Here is a 20784-nt window from a genome sequence, read left to right on the forward strand (position 1 = left end):
GTGCGAGGCCCAACCCGCGGCCCGCACGGCGCGTGACGGGCTGTGAGTCACTGCTGCGAGTCACTGCTGCGCGTCAGCGGCCCGCAAACCCGAGTAACCCCTGCAGCCTGAACGGGGAAGTGCTCCGAACACGGGAACGGAGCCGCCAGCCTCCGACTTTCCTCCCTTTCCTCCTCCTCGCAGCTCCAGGGCTGTGCCGTGCGTGCAGCACGCTGACGGCTTATCCCAACGCACGGGGCTGCTTAGCAGGAAAACTGCTGTAAAGATTGAAAAAGAGGAAGAAGTCATTGCTGACGTGCAAATGGCTGTGCTGGAACCTCCACGGAACTGAGGCCCTGTTCTTCACAAGTGGGTTTTAACACAATGCCTCTTAGAGATGCTTTCAGGGCTGGCAGCATGCTGTCAGGGGTGCCCTCATGCCGGACACACTGTGCTGGCTGTTCACACTGCAGTGCCTTGTGGTGCCAGGGAGAGCAAGGAGAAAAAGGGGAAGAAACTAAAAGTTTCCTTTCCTAAAGATCCAAAACTTGCTGCTGAAGCTGTTTGGTCTGATCAGCAAAACTGCAGCTCTGGGGGGTAGGAAGATCAGATACCTCTGGCCAAAAGAAGAGAGCGCCTGGCATTCAGAGCTGCTTGCAGGGCTTCACTTATTCAGCCTTACAGAGGTGAGGGGAGCAGAGGTAGGGAGCATAGTTTGGTAACAGCTCTTAAAGAACCTCTCTGGCCCAAACATCACCGTGTGATGGTGCTCTGCTCACCTCTGCTCCCTAAAATATGTACCACAGCTTCCTTCTGCTCCAGGCGTGTTTCCAGGTAACTCACCTGACCAGCCCCCCTTGTTGCCCTTCTTCCCATCCGTTACAGATTCAACAAGCCATTGCCACCACTGATTTTTTCCCACTCACACACATCTTCTGCTCTAGTCTTACGGGTCTAAACTGCAGCAGTGTTTCATCAGCTACATCATTTGCCATGCTTGCCATGCTGCTTGCAATCTTGATGTTCCTGACTGTTTTACACTAATCCTACAGGCTGCGTTGCTCAATGATTGCCTCACCACCATCACTTCTCAGCACTCCTGTCTGAATCACGGCGTACTCGCCCCCACATCACAACTGGTGACCCAGACACACCAGCCTTTTTGCTTCAGCTTCACTTGCTCTCACTTGGAGAACCATATCTGCCCTGCAATACCATAGAACCATAAAATGGCCTGGGTTGAAAAGGACCACAATGATCATCCAGTTCCAACCCCCTTCTATGTGCAGGGTCACCAACCAGGCTGCCCAGAGCCACATCCAGCCTGGCCTTGAATGCCTGCAGGGATGGGGCATCCACAGCCTCCTTGGGCAACCTGTTCCAGTGCATCACCACCCTCTGGGTGAAAAACTTCCTCCTAAGATGCAACCTAAACCTCCTCTGTCTCCGTGTAAGACCATTCCCCCTTGTTCTATCACTGCCCACCCTCACAAACAGCTGTAACATGCTATTTCAAGTACGGTTTAATCGTTTCGCAATATGCCTGCACCATAGCAACTGTATGGATGAAAATGTGCAAATGAAAGAGCTCCCCCAAGTGGTAAGGAATAGAGTTACGTGTTACTCTGAAAGGGTGTTTTTTGATCCTCTTTTAACGAATAACAAAATGATGGGGAAGCTGGACCTGTGTTGTATCATACCGTGTCGCTGAAGTGTAGCAATGCAGCATCTGGTTTTGCACAACCAGAGAAAATGGTGCTGCTGTAAGGCCGAGCGCAAAACTCAGTCAGGTAAAGGAGCAGGTAAAAAAATACCAACTCACCCATCCTTTAAAAAAACTGTAGAGGGCTTCAGCCTGATCTGATTTGGCAAGAAAACCTAAATGTGGCCCCAGCATACATCACATAGCCAGAGGTGCCCGTAGTGCTCGTAAATCATACAGACAGCTCCTGAAGCCTCTGCTTCTGAAGCTTCTAATGCTATCATCACATCCAGATTTGCTGTGTAGTTACCCTTGCTCCTATTGACTTAGAGAGCCTTCAAAACATTTGGTGCAAGAGATTCAGATTAGCAAACTCCTGTAAAGAGGCAGGAGCAGCAGGAATTGAACGTGGGCCTCAGCGAGCAATTCCTCGTGCACTTACAAGCACTGCAGTTGCTGCTTTTGCTGGCGTTTGGAGCAGTCAGAGAAACAAGGGCAGTCCTCTCAGCAGAGGGCACTGGTCTCCTTACTCAAACATCACTCTGTGCTACTGAGCTGAAGTCACCCTTCCAAAAAGAAGCCCTGCTGCCTGCCAGCAGGTTGTCGGGTTGCTCTGCAAGCTCAGAAATTCAATTGCTGACCTTCTGGCTGAGCCAAATTTGCATTATTTCCCAAGAGGCAAATAATTTTTCCTTTCCCTTCTCATTTTGAACAAGTCTTGTCAGTTTAGCAAGTGTGGGTTTTTTGTTTCAGTTGGGGACGCTGTTTCTTTGAGTCTCCTAAACACCCAATCATGAAAGGTACTGAATCTGTGTAGGTGTAACTACAGTTTAACCCTGCTGAGCTGAACTGTGTTTCCTGCAAGTGCTTTTCTTCTTCTGTAGCATCCCAGCTTTATTTTGTAATCTTTTAGATTGTCTTCAAAAGTAACACTGTGAGGCCATGGGGAAGGAATTGGGCTTCAAAGGTGCAGGGAAACTTAATGAGCTGCTGCAGTGAGAACGAATCGGCCTGGTTTTGTCTTTGAGGAAATACGTGCTCTTCGAGGTCATCAAGAAGAGATCTTAGAGAGAAATGTCACTCAGGTAGTCGGAGTGCTACCTAAACTCCACGGTGAACACCGGGGAGAAGCCGGAGCTTTGAAATGCAACCAGAATCATCATGCTGGAAGTGGTCTTGCTTCTTCATAGTGAAAGCCCTCCAAAAACAAGAGGATGTGGGGAGAAGGAATACCTGCCAAAACCACAGCCTGTTTCTCAGAGGGAAACACATATCTTCATAAAGCCGTGGAAGGCCGACTCTCCATTGCAAACTAAGAAGTTATGTTTTCAGCATGAAGCACCACCTCATTGCCACTTGGTTTTAATCTCTGCAGAGATAGATGACATCTACTGAAAGTAGTCCCAAGCAGAAGACGTTTCTAAATCTGTCCAACCAGCAATTTGGCTGTTTCCATGGCAGTGATGCAGCCAGGCCTGCTGCTCTTCCTTCTGCAAGAACCCTTCCCAAGCCTGACAGAGAACACCATACATTTGTAGCTGCCTTGCCAAAACCTTCCCTCTTCTTTGCTCAGGGCTGTACCCATCTGTTCCTTTTTGCTTCCCCTTCACTTTGGAAATACGTGGCCAGAGAGGAAGTCTATGCATTTGTTTTCTTCTCTGCTGAAGCCTGAAGATTCGGGCAAAGGAGGGAGCGCTGCTGGGTTTAAGGGACTGGAGATGGTAGCGCCTTCCAAGTTTCCGTGCTGCCTTGGAAAGAAGTTTTGGGTGATGGTAAGGGAGAGCAGTGTAGAAGCCAGGAGCAGAAACAAAGCAGAAAGAAAATCCAGGTTTCTGTCTGGTCTCTCAAAAGAGTGAGGCTGAAACTTGGCATCTCTGGTCATAGCAACAAGTAGAGCAGTAAAGAATGTACAGACTTGGTACAATGCAGTGCTTTCTGAAAGAGATGACAAGCGTGAAGGAACACTTCCAAAACCCTGAATTCAGATAGATCTGTGTCACAGCTGAGACTCTGGCAGCTCTCAACACTATTTCACTGCAAGTGAAGAAATAAAATAGAGTTAGGAAACTGGAAGAGTAGCTTCTCCTATCAGCCAAGGACCAGCAAAAATGGAAGGTTGTAATGGAACTGTACTGGGAGATGAAGCAATATGCAGAGTTTGCTGCATTTGATTGGCATTGGGCTGAGCTGATGTGGTTACAAAAACATCTTTGTGCTCAGCAATATTCCGTTGTTGGCCTGGTGCCTTGAGGCTTATGTGCTTTGGAAATATGGATGAGGAGATGAAAACTTGAGCTTGTTTAAAGGTTTTAAATCTGAAGATGGCAGACCCAGGAGAGGGATTCTGAGTTCAGACATGTAGGTCATGCAAGAAAAGTCCTGTCTTCACTAGCAAGTTACTATGAAATACAGTAGAAGTGTTCCTGCTGGTTCAACCCTTGCTCACGCACACAGAAAGTCTTCCTTGCCTAAAGCATCGGGAGAAACAAGAGCTGGCAAACAAACCAGAGGACAGAGTAAGCTTGAGGGAGGTAACTTCATCCTCTGCCACTGCTGTTTGCCTATGTTACGCACCCAAATTAGCACCATTAGGACAACCAGCAGTGCTTACTTCCCATGGTTTGTCCTCTTGTGCTTTCCTCACTGTCTGCTGGCTCCTTGCTTTTCATTTGTGAGCCTCTTTACTCAGTTGCAAAAGGCTTCCAGCATCAGCACTAGTGATCACCCAGCTTCTCTGCAAATGTCTTTGTTTCGTTACTTTGAAGATGTGCCTCCAAAGATCACATTTCTCTGCTGCTTGATGATGAGGCACCAAGTCATGGGAGAATCACTGGTGTGATGCTACTGCAGTCTATGATTTTAGGAGGAAAGATCCAGGCTGAAAGCTTTCTGGTGGCGTTCCAAACGAGCTGTCATGAGAAGAGAATCCAACGCACAAGACCTCAGTGCTGAGGGAAAATCAGAGGGTTTCATGTACTCAGAGGAAAAGTGCGGAACTATAAATGCTAACTCAGTAACTCCCCAGGAATGAGTGTGTGCCATGCTGGGACTGAATGCATCATTAGCAAATCCCCGAGGCAGATCTCTATTTCAGACTGCACAGTGTAACAGCTCCAGGGAACGTACAGAGGCACAGAGGATGCTGATAATTTCACAGTTTCTGCTTCCCTGTGAGGCAGAAAATAGAAATGCTATGAAGCTCTTTCCCAGGAACACAAAAATAATGTTTTCCAGGGTGATCAAAAGCTGAAAGAGATAGCTTTGTTTTCTGTAAACTGAGAGAAAAGGGAACAGTGTAGTCTGCTGCTGTCGCCTCAAAAGAAAATCACTCAGCTGATCAGGCAAGCTCTGTGGACTGAAGCAATACAGCTGGCCCCTTGCAGAAGAGATGATGAGGGATGCAAAGCTGGCATAGGTGAACAGAAACCTCAGGGTCACGTACAGCCTACAGTGGATTCACACTGTCTCAGTGTCTCCTGCAGCAGCACAGACTATCAATGCACATCACACGTCTGCCCTTTATGGCAAGCAACCCCTGGAAAAAAAACTTTGAGACATATTGCTCAAGGTAATTTTGTAGTGTGACTACATCCTGAGAAAGAAGAGACTGAAAGGGAAAGGCAGACAGCAGACAGCCAGGCGGTCTCTAGCATGCTGAGCTCAAATTCCCCTTTCTGTCACCCTCGGGTATGAGAAAATTGAGGATGACACAGATAGGTAACAGACACACTCCCGTGTCCACCAGGGATGGACAAACCTGAAGGGAGACTTTAACATGCACACAATATAATCTCTATCAGAAAGAAGATGCCTGTGTTTCAGGCTTAAATGTCTCAACTTCTCTGCATAGTTCCCATTGCACAGTAAATATCTCAGCTATATGAAATGTGCTATTGGCTCTCAGAGGGTATTATTTCAGGTTGGCTGCAGCTGGGGGTATACAACACAGCCTCAGGCCTCATTCAGTGCACACTCGACAAGTTTTCTGCTCAAAAGTAAATGGAAGGAAGGTTGTCTTAAGAAGGCAAGGCTTATGCAAGCTGTCCTGTGTGTTTGATGAAGGGAGTGCCTGCCTGTCTGCTCCACCTTTTACCTCCAGTAACTTTTGAACCTGATGGCTGATTTTACACGGATCAGATGGAGGAGCAAAGGTTGCAGAAATATTCAGCTCCTGTGAGTTTTGGGAAGAATTCAGCCAGGCTACAGGACAGTCTATTAACAATCCAAATGGAGGAAACCTGCAGAAACTTTTAACAGAATAAGAACATAAGCTGGCAGGGCTCATTGGTGCTCAGCGAGTCCAGCCTCCTGACCAAAGCACATCTAGTTCCAAAGTTAGGAAAAGTTGCTCAGGTTTTCGTTTTGGAAACCTCCCAGGTGTCAGAGGATCCACCTCGCAGTTCAGTTCCACAAAACAAATGTATGGAGTGCAGCTCCTATGACTCTGCTGAGTAGTTCTCAGCAAACAACTTTTCCTCTCTTCTGCAGAGGTTTCAGAAGTGGCAGCCAATGGCAAAGTCTGCAACAAACCCCACCGCGGGCCACTCATGGGACTCAGCTTCTGCACAATATATTTAACCACCAGCTAGTTACTTTATTCTGGCATTCTGTGTTAGTTAATGATTAAATGTGCAAAGGCCAAACTCGGAGACAGGAGGCTTTGTATATCTCATTATTTGCTTTACCAGAAGCTACAAGGGAGGGCATGCGGCTCTGTGTGATTAGGAACTGCAGGCTACATATCCAGCCTGACAAGCTAATGAGAACAAGTCACTCATTAACAGAAGACTTGCTGCTAGGCAAACACACACAGCTGGGGTAGGGGAAGAATTTGGATGTGAAGTGAGACAGTCTTAAGGGTTTTGTTTTTTTCATAAGATGTTTCCTACTTCTGCAAGTTTACAGTCTAACTAAAGACCACACAGAACACACAGAGCTTGATCAGAGGAAGATTTGGGCTTGTGTGTTTTCTTAAAGGTTTAGTAACAAACAACTTTTAAACTTAAGTGAGGTTTGCTTACAGACGTATCCGCTGATCCCTTGGGTACTGCTGTGTGTGCTCACAAACCCGCAGAAGTATCTCAGAGAGCCACGAGGCTTCCATGGTTTGATCTGTTTGCTTCATTTATTTGATTGCAGTTTTGTTTTCAGTTTCACGCGGCTGAGCACTCTGCAAAGGAACAACATTAAATCTGAGAAGTGCAAAGTGAAGACATCTAATTCTACATTAGAGTGCGAGGCAGGACCACAGTGCCACTTGAAAGACACAGCAATTGCTTACAATTCTTGTGTAACTAACTTAGAAAGCCTGGGAGAAGGAATCTACCAGGTCTTTGTAACAGTATTTGAGACTGAACTTTAAGAACTCAGTTGGCTGACAAAGCACTCAGAGCAATGAGTGACAGCCAGAGGGGGCAAGAGAGAAGAGGGAGATGGAGAAAGCACAAGGGGAAACAGGTATGTGAGACAAAGAGCATGGGAAGGAAGCACTGATAAGTCTGAATTCAATTTAATTTTAGTTGCACTTATTAAAAAAAAACAAGAGAAGGATGCCTTGTCTTCTGAGAGAATAAAGCCTCTCTTCTGTTGTGGACTACTATGGCACTGTATTGGTTGTTAATATACAGATGGTAGCAAAGATGGTAACAAATGTACAGAAGTAATAAGCAAAGGGAAACTCACCAGTGGTAGTGCCTTAGCCAAAGAAGCTGGGGCAGTCCTCACTGAAGAGCAATCTCCAAGAGATGCTGCCTCAGTGAGGATCAGCCCTTAAATGAGGTCTCAGAGGGGATGGAGTCGAGCTCCACCCCTTCCGGGAGCACAGCTATATCACTCTCACCTGTGCTCCCACAGCTGACCCCACACTTGCCTCAGCTGATTAATCAGAGGTTCAGGCTGTGATTACCAATCTCCCATACAGGCGCTTTGCTTAGTCTAATTCAAACGTGGTACAGTAGTTCTCACAGGACTGTAAGGTGGGATGAGTTCGGTCTTGAGGCACTGATTGAGTGTTGCACTCTGAAGTGTTTGCTGTCCCTTAGCTAAATGTCAGCTCTCTGGCTACAAACCTCCCAGCCAGTGAGAAGGGAAAGCACAGAATAACAAGCTTCTGTCTGCAAACTGGACATCTCTCACTGCTCAACAAATCAGAAACCAAAAGATTTAGGCTCCTAAATATGAACTGAAGCGCTGCTGGAACGCTGGTGGTAAAACACTCCTACTGACCCTGCTGCAGACAAATGCCTAAAAGCCCAAATCATCACCAGCACTGTCAGGGAATCTCATATTACCTCAGTAAATGTCCTTTATCAGCCATCACACTGTGCAAGCTGAGTACTGATTTCCAATTGCCAGCAGATGCAGGGGCTTCTCATCTTTGTACCTCTTCTCCTGCCTTAAGCAGATGCATGGTTAGGGTGGTGCAGCTGTAGCACTCACCAATATGCTCGAGAAGTCCAACAAGCTGCTTGTTGGCACCTCTAGCTCTTCCCTGGTGGAGCCTACAAGAAGGTTGTGGGTTATATCATGATGGGGATAGTTCATGTAAGCCCTCAGAGCAGTCAGTATGTTCCTATTTGTAGCTAATGGATATATGGGCAAGGACAGCCATACAGCTGCAACCCAGCGAGAGCAAGTAGCTGGGCAGTACAGCTAATGCAAAACCACAGTGGTTGTAGTTTTTACAGTGTTAACTACAGTGGACCAAAAGAGCGGTTAGTAGCAGAAGGACTGCCATCTGTCCTGTGCTGCGTATGAATGTTTCTGTGCTGTTGGTCAAAACCTGTTAGAAAACCATACTTTCCAGGAAAGAGTTTGTGTTCGTAGACCCTCATTAAACAGGCACGCAAGTAATTCAAGCGATCTTGCATGCGCTGTAGCACCACTGAAATCATAGTAAAGATTAAAAATAACTTTTAAAAGGCTGAAATGCCAACCATTGTGCTGTGACAGATCTCTGCAGACTGTTTTAAGAGCTGTCAGTCAGAGACGAAAGGATGAGTGCTTCACCCAGCAATGACATTCTCCTTTGAAATGGCTCAGCACATACAGGCTTTCCTTGTTCATTGCAGAGTAACGAACCTCTTGGCACAAAAGCTGTATCACATCTTTAAATTTCTCTTTCTTTTTTTAATGCCTTTCCCCAGGCCCCCTTGGTTAAGACTCAGAGGAGGCTGCCTGGTGTTTGCACTGACCAGGAACACCCAGCAGCAATGCCCGGGCCACCTAGCGGATATCACGTGTTGCCTTTTGCAGCCATCCCAGGTGAATTACAGCCATCCTGATTCCCACAACCTGTTCCAGCATTGCAGCAGCAGCACAAAAATCCTGACACGGGATGCACACGTATCCCTTATTCTTGGGAACTCTCCAAATTCCTCACTGGGGATTAAGCTTCTGCTGTCCTAAGCGATCAACAAATGTTTCTCTCTGTAGCTTTGATATGAGGAAGGTGGATGAGTTGGAAAAAGAACAAAGATTACTCCTAGAATTAATTTTCACCTTACCAGCACAGTAATGCTAGCTACTATTTCCCAAGTGACAAATCCAAACTGCCCAGCTGACTCAACATAGGCTTAGGAGCCTCCAGTTTATCCACTGGGCTCCTTCTGACACAGAACCCACACTTGAAGCAAATGACAGCTGTGAGTTCATGGCATGTAAAGCAGAGCACTGCTCATCCACAATTGATCTTGTGATGTTTGGAGCACGCTGTGGATGTGTTGCAATGCATTCTTAGTACTTAGAAGAAACTTCAAGAAATGGATATCTGGCAATTTTTTAAAGGCAGTTCTGAAGCGATGCTAGAAATACCGCATTTCTGGTCAGGCCTATTACTGCAGCATCAATACTGCCTTTGTTCCTTGGTGCTTTTATCCCTTACTCAAACAGCTCATGAGATGGCAGATTGACTGGAAGCCCAAAATTGCCAGGAGGGCAGTAGCTGTTAGGATACCATGTTGCCAGCCCTCCTCAAAAGAAATGACCTTCTGACAAATAACTGATACTGCTGAGCCTGGTGACATCACAGCTGACTATAAAAGGTAGCAATGGTACAGGTTTACATCTCTTAAGAGCAGCTTGTAACCTTGCCATAGTTAGTAACTCTGACACTCTGTGAAGTAAATACCTATTAGCCCCTGTTCTAACAACCTGGAGTGGTGTGGCTCCGTGTCACCAGTGACTCAGTCACACAGGGTCAGGTTCAGTTTGGGGAGCTGCTTCTTTTAGGCAATCCAGAATGGTGGGCACCAACCAGGGCTTGGCATCCCCTGTTACCTGGAGCCAGAGGAAATGATACCATTTAAAATACGTTCCTGAGAGTACTAAGTGGGATGCAGTCTGAGGACATCGCTCATCCAGGAGATTGACCACAGCTGGTACTATCTTGGGTGCTGCTTTTGAAGCTTTTTCTATAGGATATGGCATGGTCTTAAAACACTGCTGTCCAGCTGCAAACAGTAACCGTGCTGCAGACCCCTTCCCTTTACAACAAATCTCCTGCCTGACTCCTCCCCCAGTTAAGATATTACTGTGTGGCAGACATTTTCCAAGCAGTTGGACATTAATGTAACCCACAGTGAGCTGTTACGTGTGTGCAAGCTGCTGATACAGGCAGTGAGGGATTTCGTAAGGCCTGAGGAATAAGAGCAGCGATTAAACACAATTCTCCTTAGTGCACCTAAGCATAATAGTCTCTGGATGTTGGCATCACCTTTTGAAATGCTAATGGCCTTCTTCAGGTTAGCTATTTAGGATCAGTGAGTAAAGAGGCATTGGGAAATAAAAGTAGCATTCCTGTTGATGTGAAAGAGTTGTTCTATCCTACAAGGCAACTGCAAATGGCTCAAAGGAGTTTAATGTTTGTTGTCTCTCCGCAGCCTCCAGAGAACACACGTTTTGTTTATGAGGCAAGCCATTTACAAATGCCAGACTGCAAATTCCAGCTGGGAGGATACCAGGAAATATCTCCACTGTGGAGTTTACCCCCGTCCATCAGCTCTGCACAGGACTGCCCACCCTGCACACACCCCCTCTGCTCATCCTCTCACAGCCATGTCCACAGTAGGTCCTGGGACTTAGCAGTGTGTACCCCAGATAGTCCCAGTGCTATTTTAGGAACGGCTTTGCTGTGTGTTATTTGCAAGCCTGTCCCTATTTCCTGATCTCCCCAGTGTTCCTGGTTTATTAATGCAGTACATTAAGGCATTCCTGATTGCTCGTGCTCCTTGCTCCTATTCACTCTAGCCTGTGTCAGAGCACACACCCCAACTAGAACTGGGTGCAGTTAGGTGCATGTGACAGCATGGATAGAGTTTTGGTCACACCTTGGGACCCAGGGAAGGTAGAATATGGCCTCAGAAGTGTCACTGTTCATGTCAGACACGCAAAGTGACTGCCATGGAGGAGTTTCTCCTCAGCATCCCAGTCCAGATAGCCATGTGAGGCGCAGATTGCTATGGGTCCCTGGGGTCCAGCTGGCTCTGTATCAACAAGTTTATCACTGTTCTCAGCAGTGTGGTGAGGACACCTGAGTCTGACAGCACTGCATCTTATCCATGAAGAAACAAACGCTGACAACATATGGCTAAAATAGCAGCTAGCTTGGAGAGCGGAACACCTCCAGGAACTCAGGTCCTCTAAATTGCAGCAGGCATCACTACCTCTCAGGATGAAACCTCCTCCCTTCTGCTTTAGTTGGAAAGCCTTATGCAGGATTAGAGAGGCTGAAAGAAGACGGGTTCGTTTGCACACCAATTAGTTACAGTGCACGCTCAGCCACCTGATGACAAGATGCTGCTGCCAGCAGTGCCTGTGCAGCAACACGCCCTGTGTTATTCACGTGGCTGTGCCTTCCTGCTTCTCCATGCCCTGGGTCAGGAGGGGACAAGAAGGGCAGGCCCTGGGAGTTCACCTGGGGCCTTGTGAGCAATGGAAGAGGTGCACAAGGTTTGGGAAGCGTACACAGGGCAGAGGGGAGAAACAGCGCACGCAGCATGAGAAGATGGGCCTGCAGAAGGCTGGGGTGAGCTTCCACATCCACAGGCTGCAAGCTGTGCGCAGCGCATCCCCACTGCACCGGGTGGGGAAGCAGTCCTAACTTTACACAGAATCGCGGCACCGTGAGCCGGGAGGAGCCTTTAAGGGTTATCCTCTGCAGCGCACAGGGACAGGGAACCCCCGTAATCCCATCTGGAAAGGACCCGTCGGGCTCATGCCGGCAGACTCCCGTCTCCACGCAGGACCTCCACAGAATCACACCGTGTGCCCGCCCGAAACGAAGAGCCCCTTAATTCCTGACGCCCAAACTGACCCAGCCCCGTGTCACAAGCCCGCAGGTCTCGCCCCCAGCCGTGAGCAGGGTACCTTAACGCGGGCACTGCGGGCGCGTCGGTGCCTTCAGGCGGACACAAAGAGCGCGCTGCTCGCTGCCCGCGCTGTGCAGGGCGCGACCCGGCCTGACACGGCCGCGACCCCCCGCCCTGCGGCGGCACCGCCCGCGCGCCTGGGAAGGGGCGGGCAGGCGGGGCGGGGGCGGCCTCCGCGGGAGGACCGGAGGCGGCCGCGGGAGCCGCTCTGTCCCCCTCTCCCGGCGCTCTGTGGTTTAAGATGGCGGCGGGGGCCGAGGGGGAGAGTCCGTGAGCGCCAGGCCGGAGCGCCGCGGGGCCGGCGGGGGCGGGCGGGAGCCGCCGGGCCGCGCACGGGGCGGGGGGAGGAGCGGGAGGCCGCCCGCCGGGCCGGGGAGCGGCGGCATGTGAGCGGCGGGCCGCGGCCGGCAGCGCGGCGATGGGGCAGCAGGTGGGCCGCGTCGGGGAGCCGGGCGCCGGGCTCCAGCAGCAGCCGCCGCCCCAGCAGCAGCAGCAGCCGAGGGGACCGCGAGGGAGCGGCGCGGGCAGGCCGGCGGGCCGCCGCAGGGAGGCGGCCGGGCGCGCGGCCGAGGGCGGCTTCAACGTCTTCGCGCAGCACGGTGAGCGGCCGGCGGGGCGCGGGGCCGGGCGGGGCCGCGCGGGGAAGGGGCGAGAGCGCCCTTCTGCACTCCGGCTTTTGTTGTGGCCGGCTGGGCCGGGGTGGGGGGCGGGGAAGAGCGGCGCCTCGGCCGGGCGGGGATGGCGCTGGGCAGGGCAGCGCTGCCACGTCCCGGGGGTGCCCGCGTCGGCTGCCCGGGCCCGGGGGTCCGGCGCGGCCCCGGATTTGTTTACGAGGATAACCGCACCATGTGCTTGCGAGCCGAACTTGGGCTTTCGCTTTATCGAGGGACTCGCGGCGTGCCCGTCTAGATCGGTAACTCTTGCTTTGTCAAGGTCTGTATAGCAAGGGGCTTTTTCCTATTGCCTGGGATGCTGCAGCTGCCATCCATCCGGGTCGCAGCTGAAGTTTATGCTTATCCCTTTCTATCTTATCGCTGTAAACTGAAACCAGAAGCGCTCGGTACAACGTGATTCATCACTGTAATCTCTCCAAGGAGGAGCCCACAACTTCAAATCCCAATCCTTTATAACTGTGATATTCTGTCTGTTATCTTCGTTTGGCAACTTACTAATACAAGACACAGCTTTTAGGAGGTGCCATAAATGGACTGCCTCAAGCACCAGTATTGGGGCTATAGATGCGTGCATGTGTCTGTAACCCTGAAGAACTGAATCTGCTCTGGGGAGCATCATGGTTTGCCTTGTTAGGGGGATGCCAGTGTCTTTGGAGCAAGCCTGTTTCTGACAATACACGTTTCATTTTGCTCAATAGATCAAGCAGAGCCAAAAAGATTAAGGAACGTGTAACCAGCAGTCTAAATGTAAATATCATCTGCTGTGACTGCTGATAGGAAAGCATCTATCAAAACAAGAGTGCAGCACTAAATCTGCTTCTTAACTTCTCAGTGTTATCACAGCTTTTGAGTTCAGGGAGCGGCATCAACTAGAAAACCAAAACAGCTCCACACTTGCTTGAGATGCTCGACCCACTATTACTACAGCTAAAGCAAAGGATTACTGTTTCACTGCCTCTTTCAACTATGATATCATCAATTTGATGTTTTATACTGTTGTATTTTTGCATTTTAGAAGGCACCTTGGGGAAAACATTCAGATCTCTGCTGTATATCAGCATGCTGACACCTACAACTTTAGAGACATGGTAGAAATGCTGTATAGATTGCCGAGCTTGACATAGCAGGCAAGAGTCCTGCACACACCAAACTGATTTGCAGTGCTTTGGTTCCACGATGAGTGCTTGGTTCTTGTTCTCACAAGGTATGTGTGGTAAGACAAGCATGCAAGATGTTTGGGGAAGTCGCAGTTATTGTTCCAGCAGTGAGGGAATCATTTCATTTTACTTAGGTTTTGGTTGCATCAATCACTTTTTTTGCAGATGGCAAAGGGATACGTGACTGTCTATCTTAGCTTTCACTTACTGACCTTCTTCTTCTGGTTTACTTCACCTGGCTTCTTGCAGGCTTTCCTTGAACACCATGCTGAACACTGCAGTTGCTGCTGGTTGTACTTAAGTGTACAGTCTCTTATGCTAAGCCACCAAAACCCAAGACATCTCTCTAAACAGCTAACTTGAAGTACATTTGTCTATGGAAGATAGAGGTGGAGTTGAGCCAGTTTGTCCTGAAGTTGTTTGCTGTGTTACAGAGGCTCCAGCTGCAGTCATGCAGATATCCAGAAGTAATGCCTGTACCTAGTTTTGGAAGAAACAAGGAGCTAGAAAACGTTTTCTACTTCATAGGTGGAGTACAGAAATCTGTGTTGTAGCAGCCTGCTGTTCTGCCATGAGAACAGACCCCTCAGCTTCTTGGGGCTTCAGCTCACTGTCATATGCAAGCTGAGCAGAGAAGACCCAAGTAAGCCGATGCACTTGTGTGGTTTGTTGCCAATGAAGCAGAGTTCTCCAAGATGTAGAAGATCAACTGTGAATTTTGCAGTTAGGCCTTCAAAGTACTTCATGCTATCATTCCTAGCACGTGACTTTTAAAAGCAAGCAGTGGACCACCAAGCATGTTGTTTACTAGGGATGTACTGGAGAGGAGGAGCGTGAACTGAAGCGCTTGTATTCCTTTTAGTGCAGCTGCAGGGTTAACTGGACCCACTGAGACAGTCCCTCAGTGGGGAGAAGCTGTAGCAAACACCAGTTTCAGATTGATTTTTTCCAGTTTGGTTCAGCCAGGCAAGAAAAGATCTTGGTGCTGCAGCCACAGGTTGTTTTCCTTCCGGAGAAAGAGCAGGGTAGAGAACAGGAAGGTAGGCTCTCTCTTATCCTTTAGATAGTTTGTTTGAGAGGAGGGGTATAACCACTGAGAACCAATGGCTTCCAATTGGTGTTGGCTCCTTGTATGGCCTTTAAACAGCGACACGCTCATGTTTTCTTCTTGAAGAGCAGTGATAACCGCCTCCTGTACCAGGATACTCTTTGGAATGGTGTCAGCATGCTTTTCATCTCTGAGAAGACTTGCTGAGTGTTGAAGAAAACATACTGCAGGAAAATCAGATTATTTAAATCCTGGCTGGGAGGCCTTTGCTATACCTGTTAGCAGTACTGCTGCCGTTGCCTTGGTGATATATTTTGGGGTAGCAAAAGGCACCGCCACACTTGAGCTTTTGATCCGGCAGGCGCAGGACATTTGTTCCTTGTTTTGTTTTCTAGAGGAGGAGTTTAGCAACCTTTTACTCAGTGCATCAAGGTCAAGCAAGATAAGCCTATACTTTTAAAAATAAAATTATCATTAAAGCTCCCCTAAGGCAGTTGGAGTGCTATGCCACATGATAAAAACGTTCTAAAATAGGAAGAAGCACAAATAACTGTCCCTTTGAAATCCAGTAAAACCGAAGGGTTGGATGCAGGAAAATGGAAAGAGGGAGAGAAAATAGGGTCAGTTTAACAACTGTACTTTGTGGGCCTCCTAAAATACTCTTTATTTTTCATCCCAGTGAAAAGCAGTGAGCTTGGGCCAGAGCTCCTTGCCCGCAGACTTTCCTGTCAGTAAATGCCCTATGCAGATGGAATATAATCACTGTATTCAGTGCCTGACTCTTTGTACTGTAAATCAGAAATCTTGTGGGACCATACCATATAAATAACTCTTAACTAATTATTTGGGGAATAAAGCATAGCTCAGCTAAGTGTCTGGAGGAAAGTCTCCTGCAGAATGTGAAATTACAGGCTTCTCGTTCCCTGCTGCACTGTTCTCCATGACAGCAGAGTTACTCCTGCAGATTCGGTTGGATACTCATTTTCATACCTTAAGTTGGAATTTGTGCATCCTGTACTTCACAAGTGAGGGGACAATGTCAACTCAGAAGGGACAGTGTGATATAGAACACAGATCCGTTTCAATTCCTGACATACATTATATGTATTTCTCAGGTACTTTTCACATACACAGCTGAAGGTGAGGCTGAAACGAAGTTGCTGACAAACACAGTGATCAGAACTATCTCAAAAAGCAGATCTGTGGTTTCTCAGCTCTCCACATGCAGCAGATGGCGTGGTACAAGTTGTTCTAGCAATATTTCACAAACTCTCTATTGCTTGCAAGTGCAATGTTTGGCACAAAAAAAATGTGTACGTTTTTTCCCCTCGTAATAAGGACACAGCCAAGTGAACAAATCAGTGCAAGTGGCTCTGTAAGCTATTGGGCACAAAAGTAAGTTGTCACAAGCAACTTCAGTCATCTTTTTTTAATCTAGCTGAACTGACAGCTCCTGTAATTAAGAGCTAAGAGAGGGTTGGACTGTCTCCTGGTGACGCTGCAGCAGGGCTGTCTGCAGGAAGATCCTAGTGCTAATTACAGATTCTGGGACAGTAGGCTTGAAGTCATGTTTTCACTGGCATTCTGAAAAAGTGACCTGTGCTGTGACCCACTTGCTTCAGCACATACCAGGTTCCTACAGCAAGCCTGTCCTTGCTCTGATCAAATCATACTTTTTAGACCTTGCTTTATAAATAAAGCTAGATAATTGTTAGTGTGGTTATTCTAGCCCCTTCCTGTTAGTTGTTACAACTTCATGTTAGCTGTCTTCTAAATGCTGCTGACAGCTGACTAGTTTACACTCCTAAGATACTACACAGAAATCCAACTAATATAAACCAAGCAGCAGCATTTTATACCCACTCTGGCAAGGGCTATGTGTGCAAGTTTCTGGAAGTAGTACAGGCGAGGCTGCTCAATGACTTGTCAATCTCATTTTCACCTGCTGGTGTTTCAAGAAAGCCAAGGATGGATGAGTGCAGAGCAAAGCCCCACCTGGGTTATAACTGCTTCAGAACCTGAGACCTGGAACCACTGCTTGCCAAATAGTTTGTTCTTACAGCACTATGTAATTAGGAGAGATGCAGGGCTTGCTAGCTGTGGTGTGAATGGGTTCTTGATTGGTTTTGCAGGTCAATCTGCAAATAGGCATTCAAGTTCCTTACTAACAGCATTCAGAAGAGCATTTACTGATGAAGAAACAATCCCCAGGGCTGGATAGACCACCAGCAGCCTGTCATTCCTCAGCAGAGAAACACAAGTTTGTGCCAAGCTGGTAACACAGCTGAGTTCTTGGCCTGAATTTTTTCTGTCATTGTTACAGCATCATCACTGGCATCTGTCTGGCTTTGTGGTCATGAAATACATTGCTTTATTTTAAAGACTGATCTCGGTATTACCCAGAGATTGTTCTCAGTAGAATGAGTGAGTGTTACAAAACCATTGAGGCTTCCTGTTGGTAACACTGCAAACCACAACAACAAAGCTTAGTTATATCACCAGTATCTGCTTAGGAAGTTTCCCGTGCTTCGTGGTCTTTATAGGAAGATACAGGCATCTCCCGCTGTAGCTGCTCATCTGCACTTGGGTGCACATTAACTCTTGACACAGGCAGCCTTTTAATGCTTTACCTTTTCATCATGGGAGGGGGAGACAACAATGAACAGAAGTGCTTCACTAAGAACTGGCCTGATTTTGTTTCTGTATTTTGTGTTGGGTTGGTTTTTTTAAGGGTTATTTCAGTGTTTTCCTTACAATTGAGGTTTTTCCCCATTTCTTTCCTCCCACCCTCCTGCCTGAACCCATAACAGTGTCTTCATCCACAAACTGTCTTCACAATCTAAACCTATGACACAAATTACAAAAATAATTGTGTTAATCATCTTGGGGCTTCATTTAAGTTGATTTGAAAACATTCAATGATAATAACCATGTGAGAACTTCTCATGTAAGAAGAGTTGCTCACTGATGAAGGAAAACTCATTTTCCCTAAGCCTGTTTTACTATCTCCCATTGTCAGCTTGCATTACTGATTTGGGCTTTAGGCTCATTTCTGCTTTTTTGTTGTTGCTATTTAACACTGACATGAAACAGAAGCAGCTTCTTCTTGGTGTAAGCTGTGTGGCAAAGGCAATAAGAACTGTCACCTGCTGCTGTCTGGGTCAAATTAGAGGAGACAAGAGTGAGAACATTCTGCATTTGTGACCCTGTGCACATCTGGCCTATTTCTCCTTCCTTCTTGTTAAAATTCCAACAACAGAGCATTGAGTCCTCATCTGTACTGTTCTTGTTTCCCTTAGCACATAGAAACAAAAGAGAGAAAAAAAAATCTGCTTACCTTCAGAAGACCTCAGATAGGCACAGATCTCCAGCAAGATGCCCTCACCTCCACTGCCAACCCTTAAATGAGGGCTGGGAAGGGGTGGATCCTGACTCCATCCCTTCTGGTCACTCAGGCACATTGCATACACCTGAGCTCCCCTGGGTTGGCCCTGCCTTCCACCATGTGCTCCATCACTGCTTCAGGCCATGACTTAGCATTTCTGCCATACCCAAGTTTAGTTAGGCACTGACCTTTCTGACCCCAACCCTACACAGCCGTAGCAGCTTCCTTACAGTCTTCCTATGGTACCTGTCTCTGTTTCCACTACCTGTGCATTTCCTTTCTGCTCTCTAGTTTGACCAGCAGGTCCCAATTCAGCCACACCAGGTTCTTGCCTTCCTTTCCTGAGTTCCTCCACCTGGGGATGGAGAACTCTTGTGCCCCAAGGAAGGCTTCTTAAAGCTTCATTTTTGTACACTGGTGATACGATCTCAGCTGTTCAGCTTTAGGAATAATGCTTTAAACTACTCTTTTATTCTCAGTATTATTTCAAAGCCTGTGCTGCCCTGGGTTCATTTTGCTAACCAGCCATGCCACAGAGTTAACGAGACTGTTCAGTCCTCCTGCTGCAGCTCAGAAACGTGGGGAAGGCTGTGCAACTGATAAGAATATCAATTTTGTGTTGCTGCTTAGAAAACCAAAGAGCAGAAGGTATATCTGAAATGTATTAAATGATGGGAGGAGTCTGGAGGAATGATCGAGTTAAAAGGCCCTGAGGGGATTTCCAAAGAAATCATTTTAAAGTGTAATTTCTGGTCCGGAGACCTCATGTATCACAGCTTTCCAATCAGACTGCGATGATTGTTCAGGAATAAATGAAGTCTTTGTTTTTGCAGACTTTTAAAGAATTGGTACAAGTGATGTCATCTGGGAAGAGTGAACTGAACTCTTCATAGACACGTGAATAGCATCCGAGATCTTTTGGAGCGGCTTGTGGCATGGCTTTCTTACCCCATTAAGTGACTGGGTCCGGCAGAGCTCAGGGTTATGCTGCTCTGAGCTGGGCTCACTGCTCGTTTCATGCAGCTTCTTACACACACCGACATTAATTGTAAGGCTTTCTTTATGTCCAGTACAAGAGGGAGAGAAACTCTGCCCTTTGTCTCTGAGCTGAATTGCAGTTCCCCTTCTGTAACTATCTTTTCCATCTTTGAGGTAGCTGTAAACCAGCAAATAATGATGGTGTCTAATAGTTGGCAGTTTCAAGGCTCAGATTTAAGGTACCTAGATTTAAAATAGCAACTTCTTCAGACTTGAGCTTTAAATGTCCTGCACATGCTTTTTAGAATATCACTTGTCCTTTGTACGGGTTCCCTTTGGACAGCATGCTGATTAAAGAATGAGGGCTGTGGTACAGGCAGGACCTGGATCAGCTGCTGGGAGCCTTTCTTTGATCACTTGATGATGGCAATCAGTTCCCGTTTGGTTTCAGACCTGTGGCTCCTGACTGAGGAGATGGATATTTCTCCTCTATCTTTTTCTCTGTTTGTTTTTGTTTGTTTTTTTTTTTACAGACAGGGAGAGTTGTAGAGCCTGGGAAGAGACCAGCAGTGTTTTTGTAACTGATAGCAGCATGAAAGCTGTGCTCTGTCCCAATTACCCAGTGAAGCACAGCAGAATACTTCCCCACTAATCATAAGCTCTGTGCCTGTTACTCGGTACTATATTTGTTGGTTTTACTCAGTAGTTATTTGTGGCTGGTTTTAAAATCTCAAGAGTAAACAGAGAAAGCAGAGGTACCACGTCGGATTAAAAAGGCTTTGTCTGGGGGAGATCCTTAGAATAAGTAAGGAAATGGTATATCATGTCTTCTCAAGAAGCTCTGTTGTTATTAAGGTTTCCATCACTCTGTAAGAAATGAGCTGGTTGTTCTTGTTAGAAGCTGAGGCTTTGGTTTGTATTGGTGCAGTAACTGGAGTCTGACAGGAAGTGCAGAGGAGCAGCCAGCCTCTTTTCCTACCTCTTTCTCCCACGGATGTGTTGGGTGGTTTAAGAGTGCTCTGCAAAACTGGTGGCAGCTCAAATGGTGGTTTGCATAGGCCTGTCTTAACTGCCTAGTGAAACCCAGAAGAGCAGCTTCAGCTCTTGCTTTTGTCATAACAGTATCCAATGCTGTGCCAGATTGTCTGTTTTCTCTTTGTAGGTCATCATCATTAAATATACTTAAATTCTTAAGGGCAAAAACATCAGAGTGCCGTGACTTTCTGAAACCCCCCTTGTGGTAGTGTTCCTGCTAAAATGCAATGCTTTTCTCATTTCATGGGCTGAGGTTAAGACATAAGTTGGTTTCCAGGTCCAGCATAGCCAGACTAACATCCAGCAGTGCCCAGCAGTGCCCAGCAGCTCACAATTAGAAAGAAAGAAAAAGAAAGAAGGAAAAGGGGTAAATTGCTGCTTTAGAAAATTGTTTTCCAGCCTACCACGAGAGGGTGCTACAGTGCTTTGACTTCGTTTCTCTCCTCGTACAGGGTACTT

At 47.4% G+C, this 20784-nt stretch overlaps 2 protein-coding genes across 2 annotated transcripts in view; one reads left to right on the forward strand and one right to left on the reverse strand.

The window, feature by feature from the left end:
• SOAT1 (sterol O-acyltransferase 1) overlaps positions 1-12178 on the reverse strand; it is a 37652-nt gene extending 25474 nt beyond the window's left edge. Inside the window, exons 1-2 of the mRNA XM_072343438.1 lie at positions 12047-12178; positions 6703-6851 (exon numbers count right to left, since the gene is read on the reverse strand). The gene's annotated coding sequence lies outside the window, so the exon portion shown is untranslated. The remainder of the gene's footprint in view (positions 1-6702; positions 6852-12046) is intronic.
• Positions 12179-12404: 226 nt separating this feature from the next.
• ABL2 (ABL proto-oncogene 2, non-receptor tyrosine kinase) overlaps positions 12405-20784 on the forward strand; it is a 35222-nt gene continuing 26842 nt past the window's right edge. Inside the window, exon 1 of the mRNA XM_072343884.1 lies at positions 12405-12647. Within this exon, the coding sequence (XP_072199985.1) occupies positions 12467-12647 (181 nt within the window). The 5' untranslated portion in view covers positions 12405-12466. The remainder of the gene's footprint in view (positions 12648-20784) is intronic.

The sequence above is a fragment of the Excalfactoria chinensis genome, chromosome 8, assembly GCF_039878825.1.
Source record: "Excalfactoria chinensis isolate bCotChi1 chromosome 8, bCotChi1.hap2, whole genome shotgun sequence".
Classification (NCBI taxonomy): Eukaryota; Metazoa; Chordata; class Aves; order Galliformes; family Phasianidae; genus Excalfactoria; species Excalfactoria chinensis.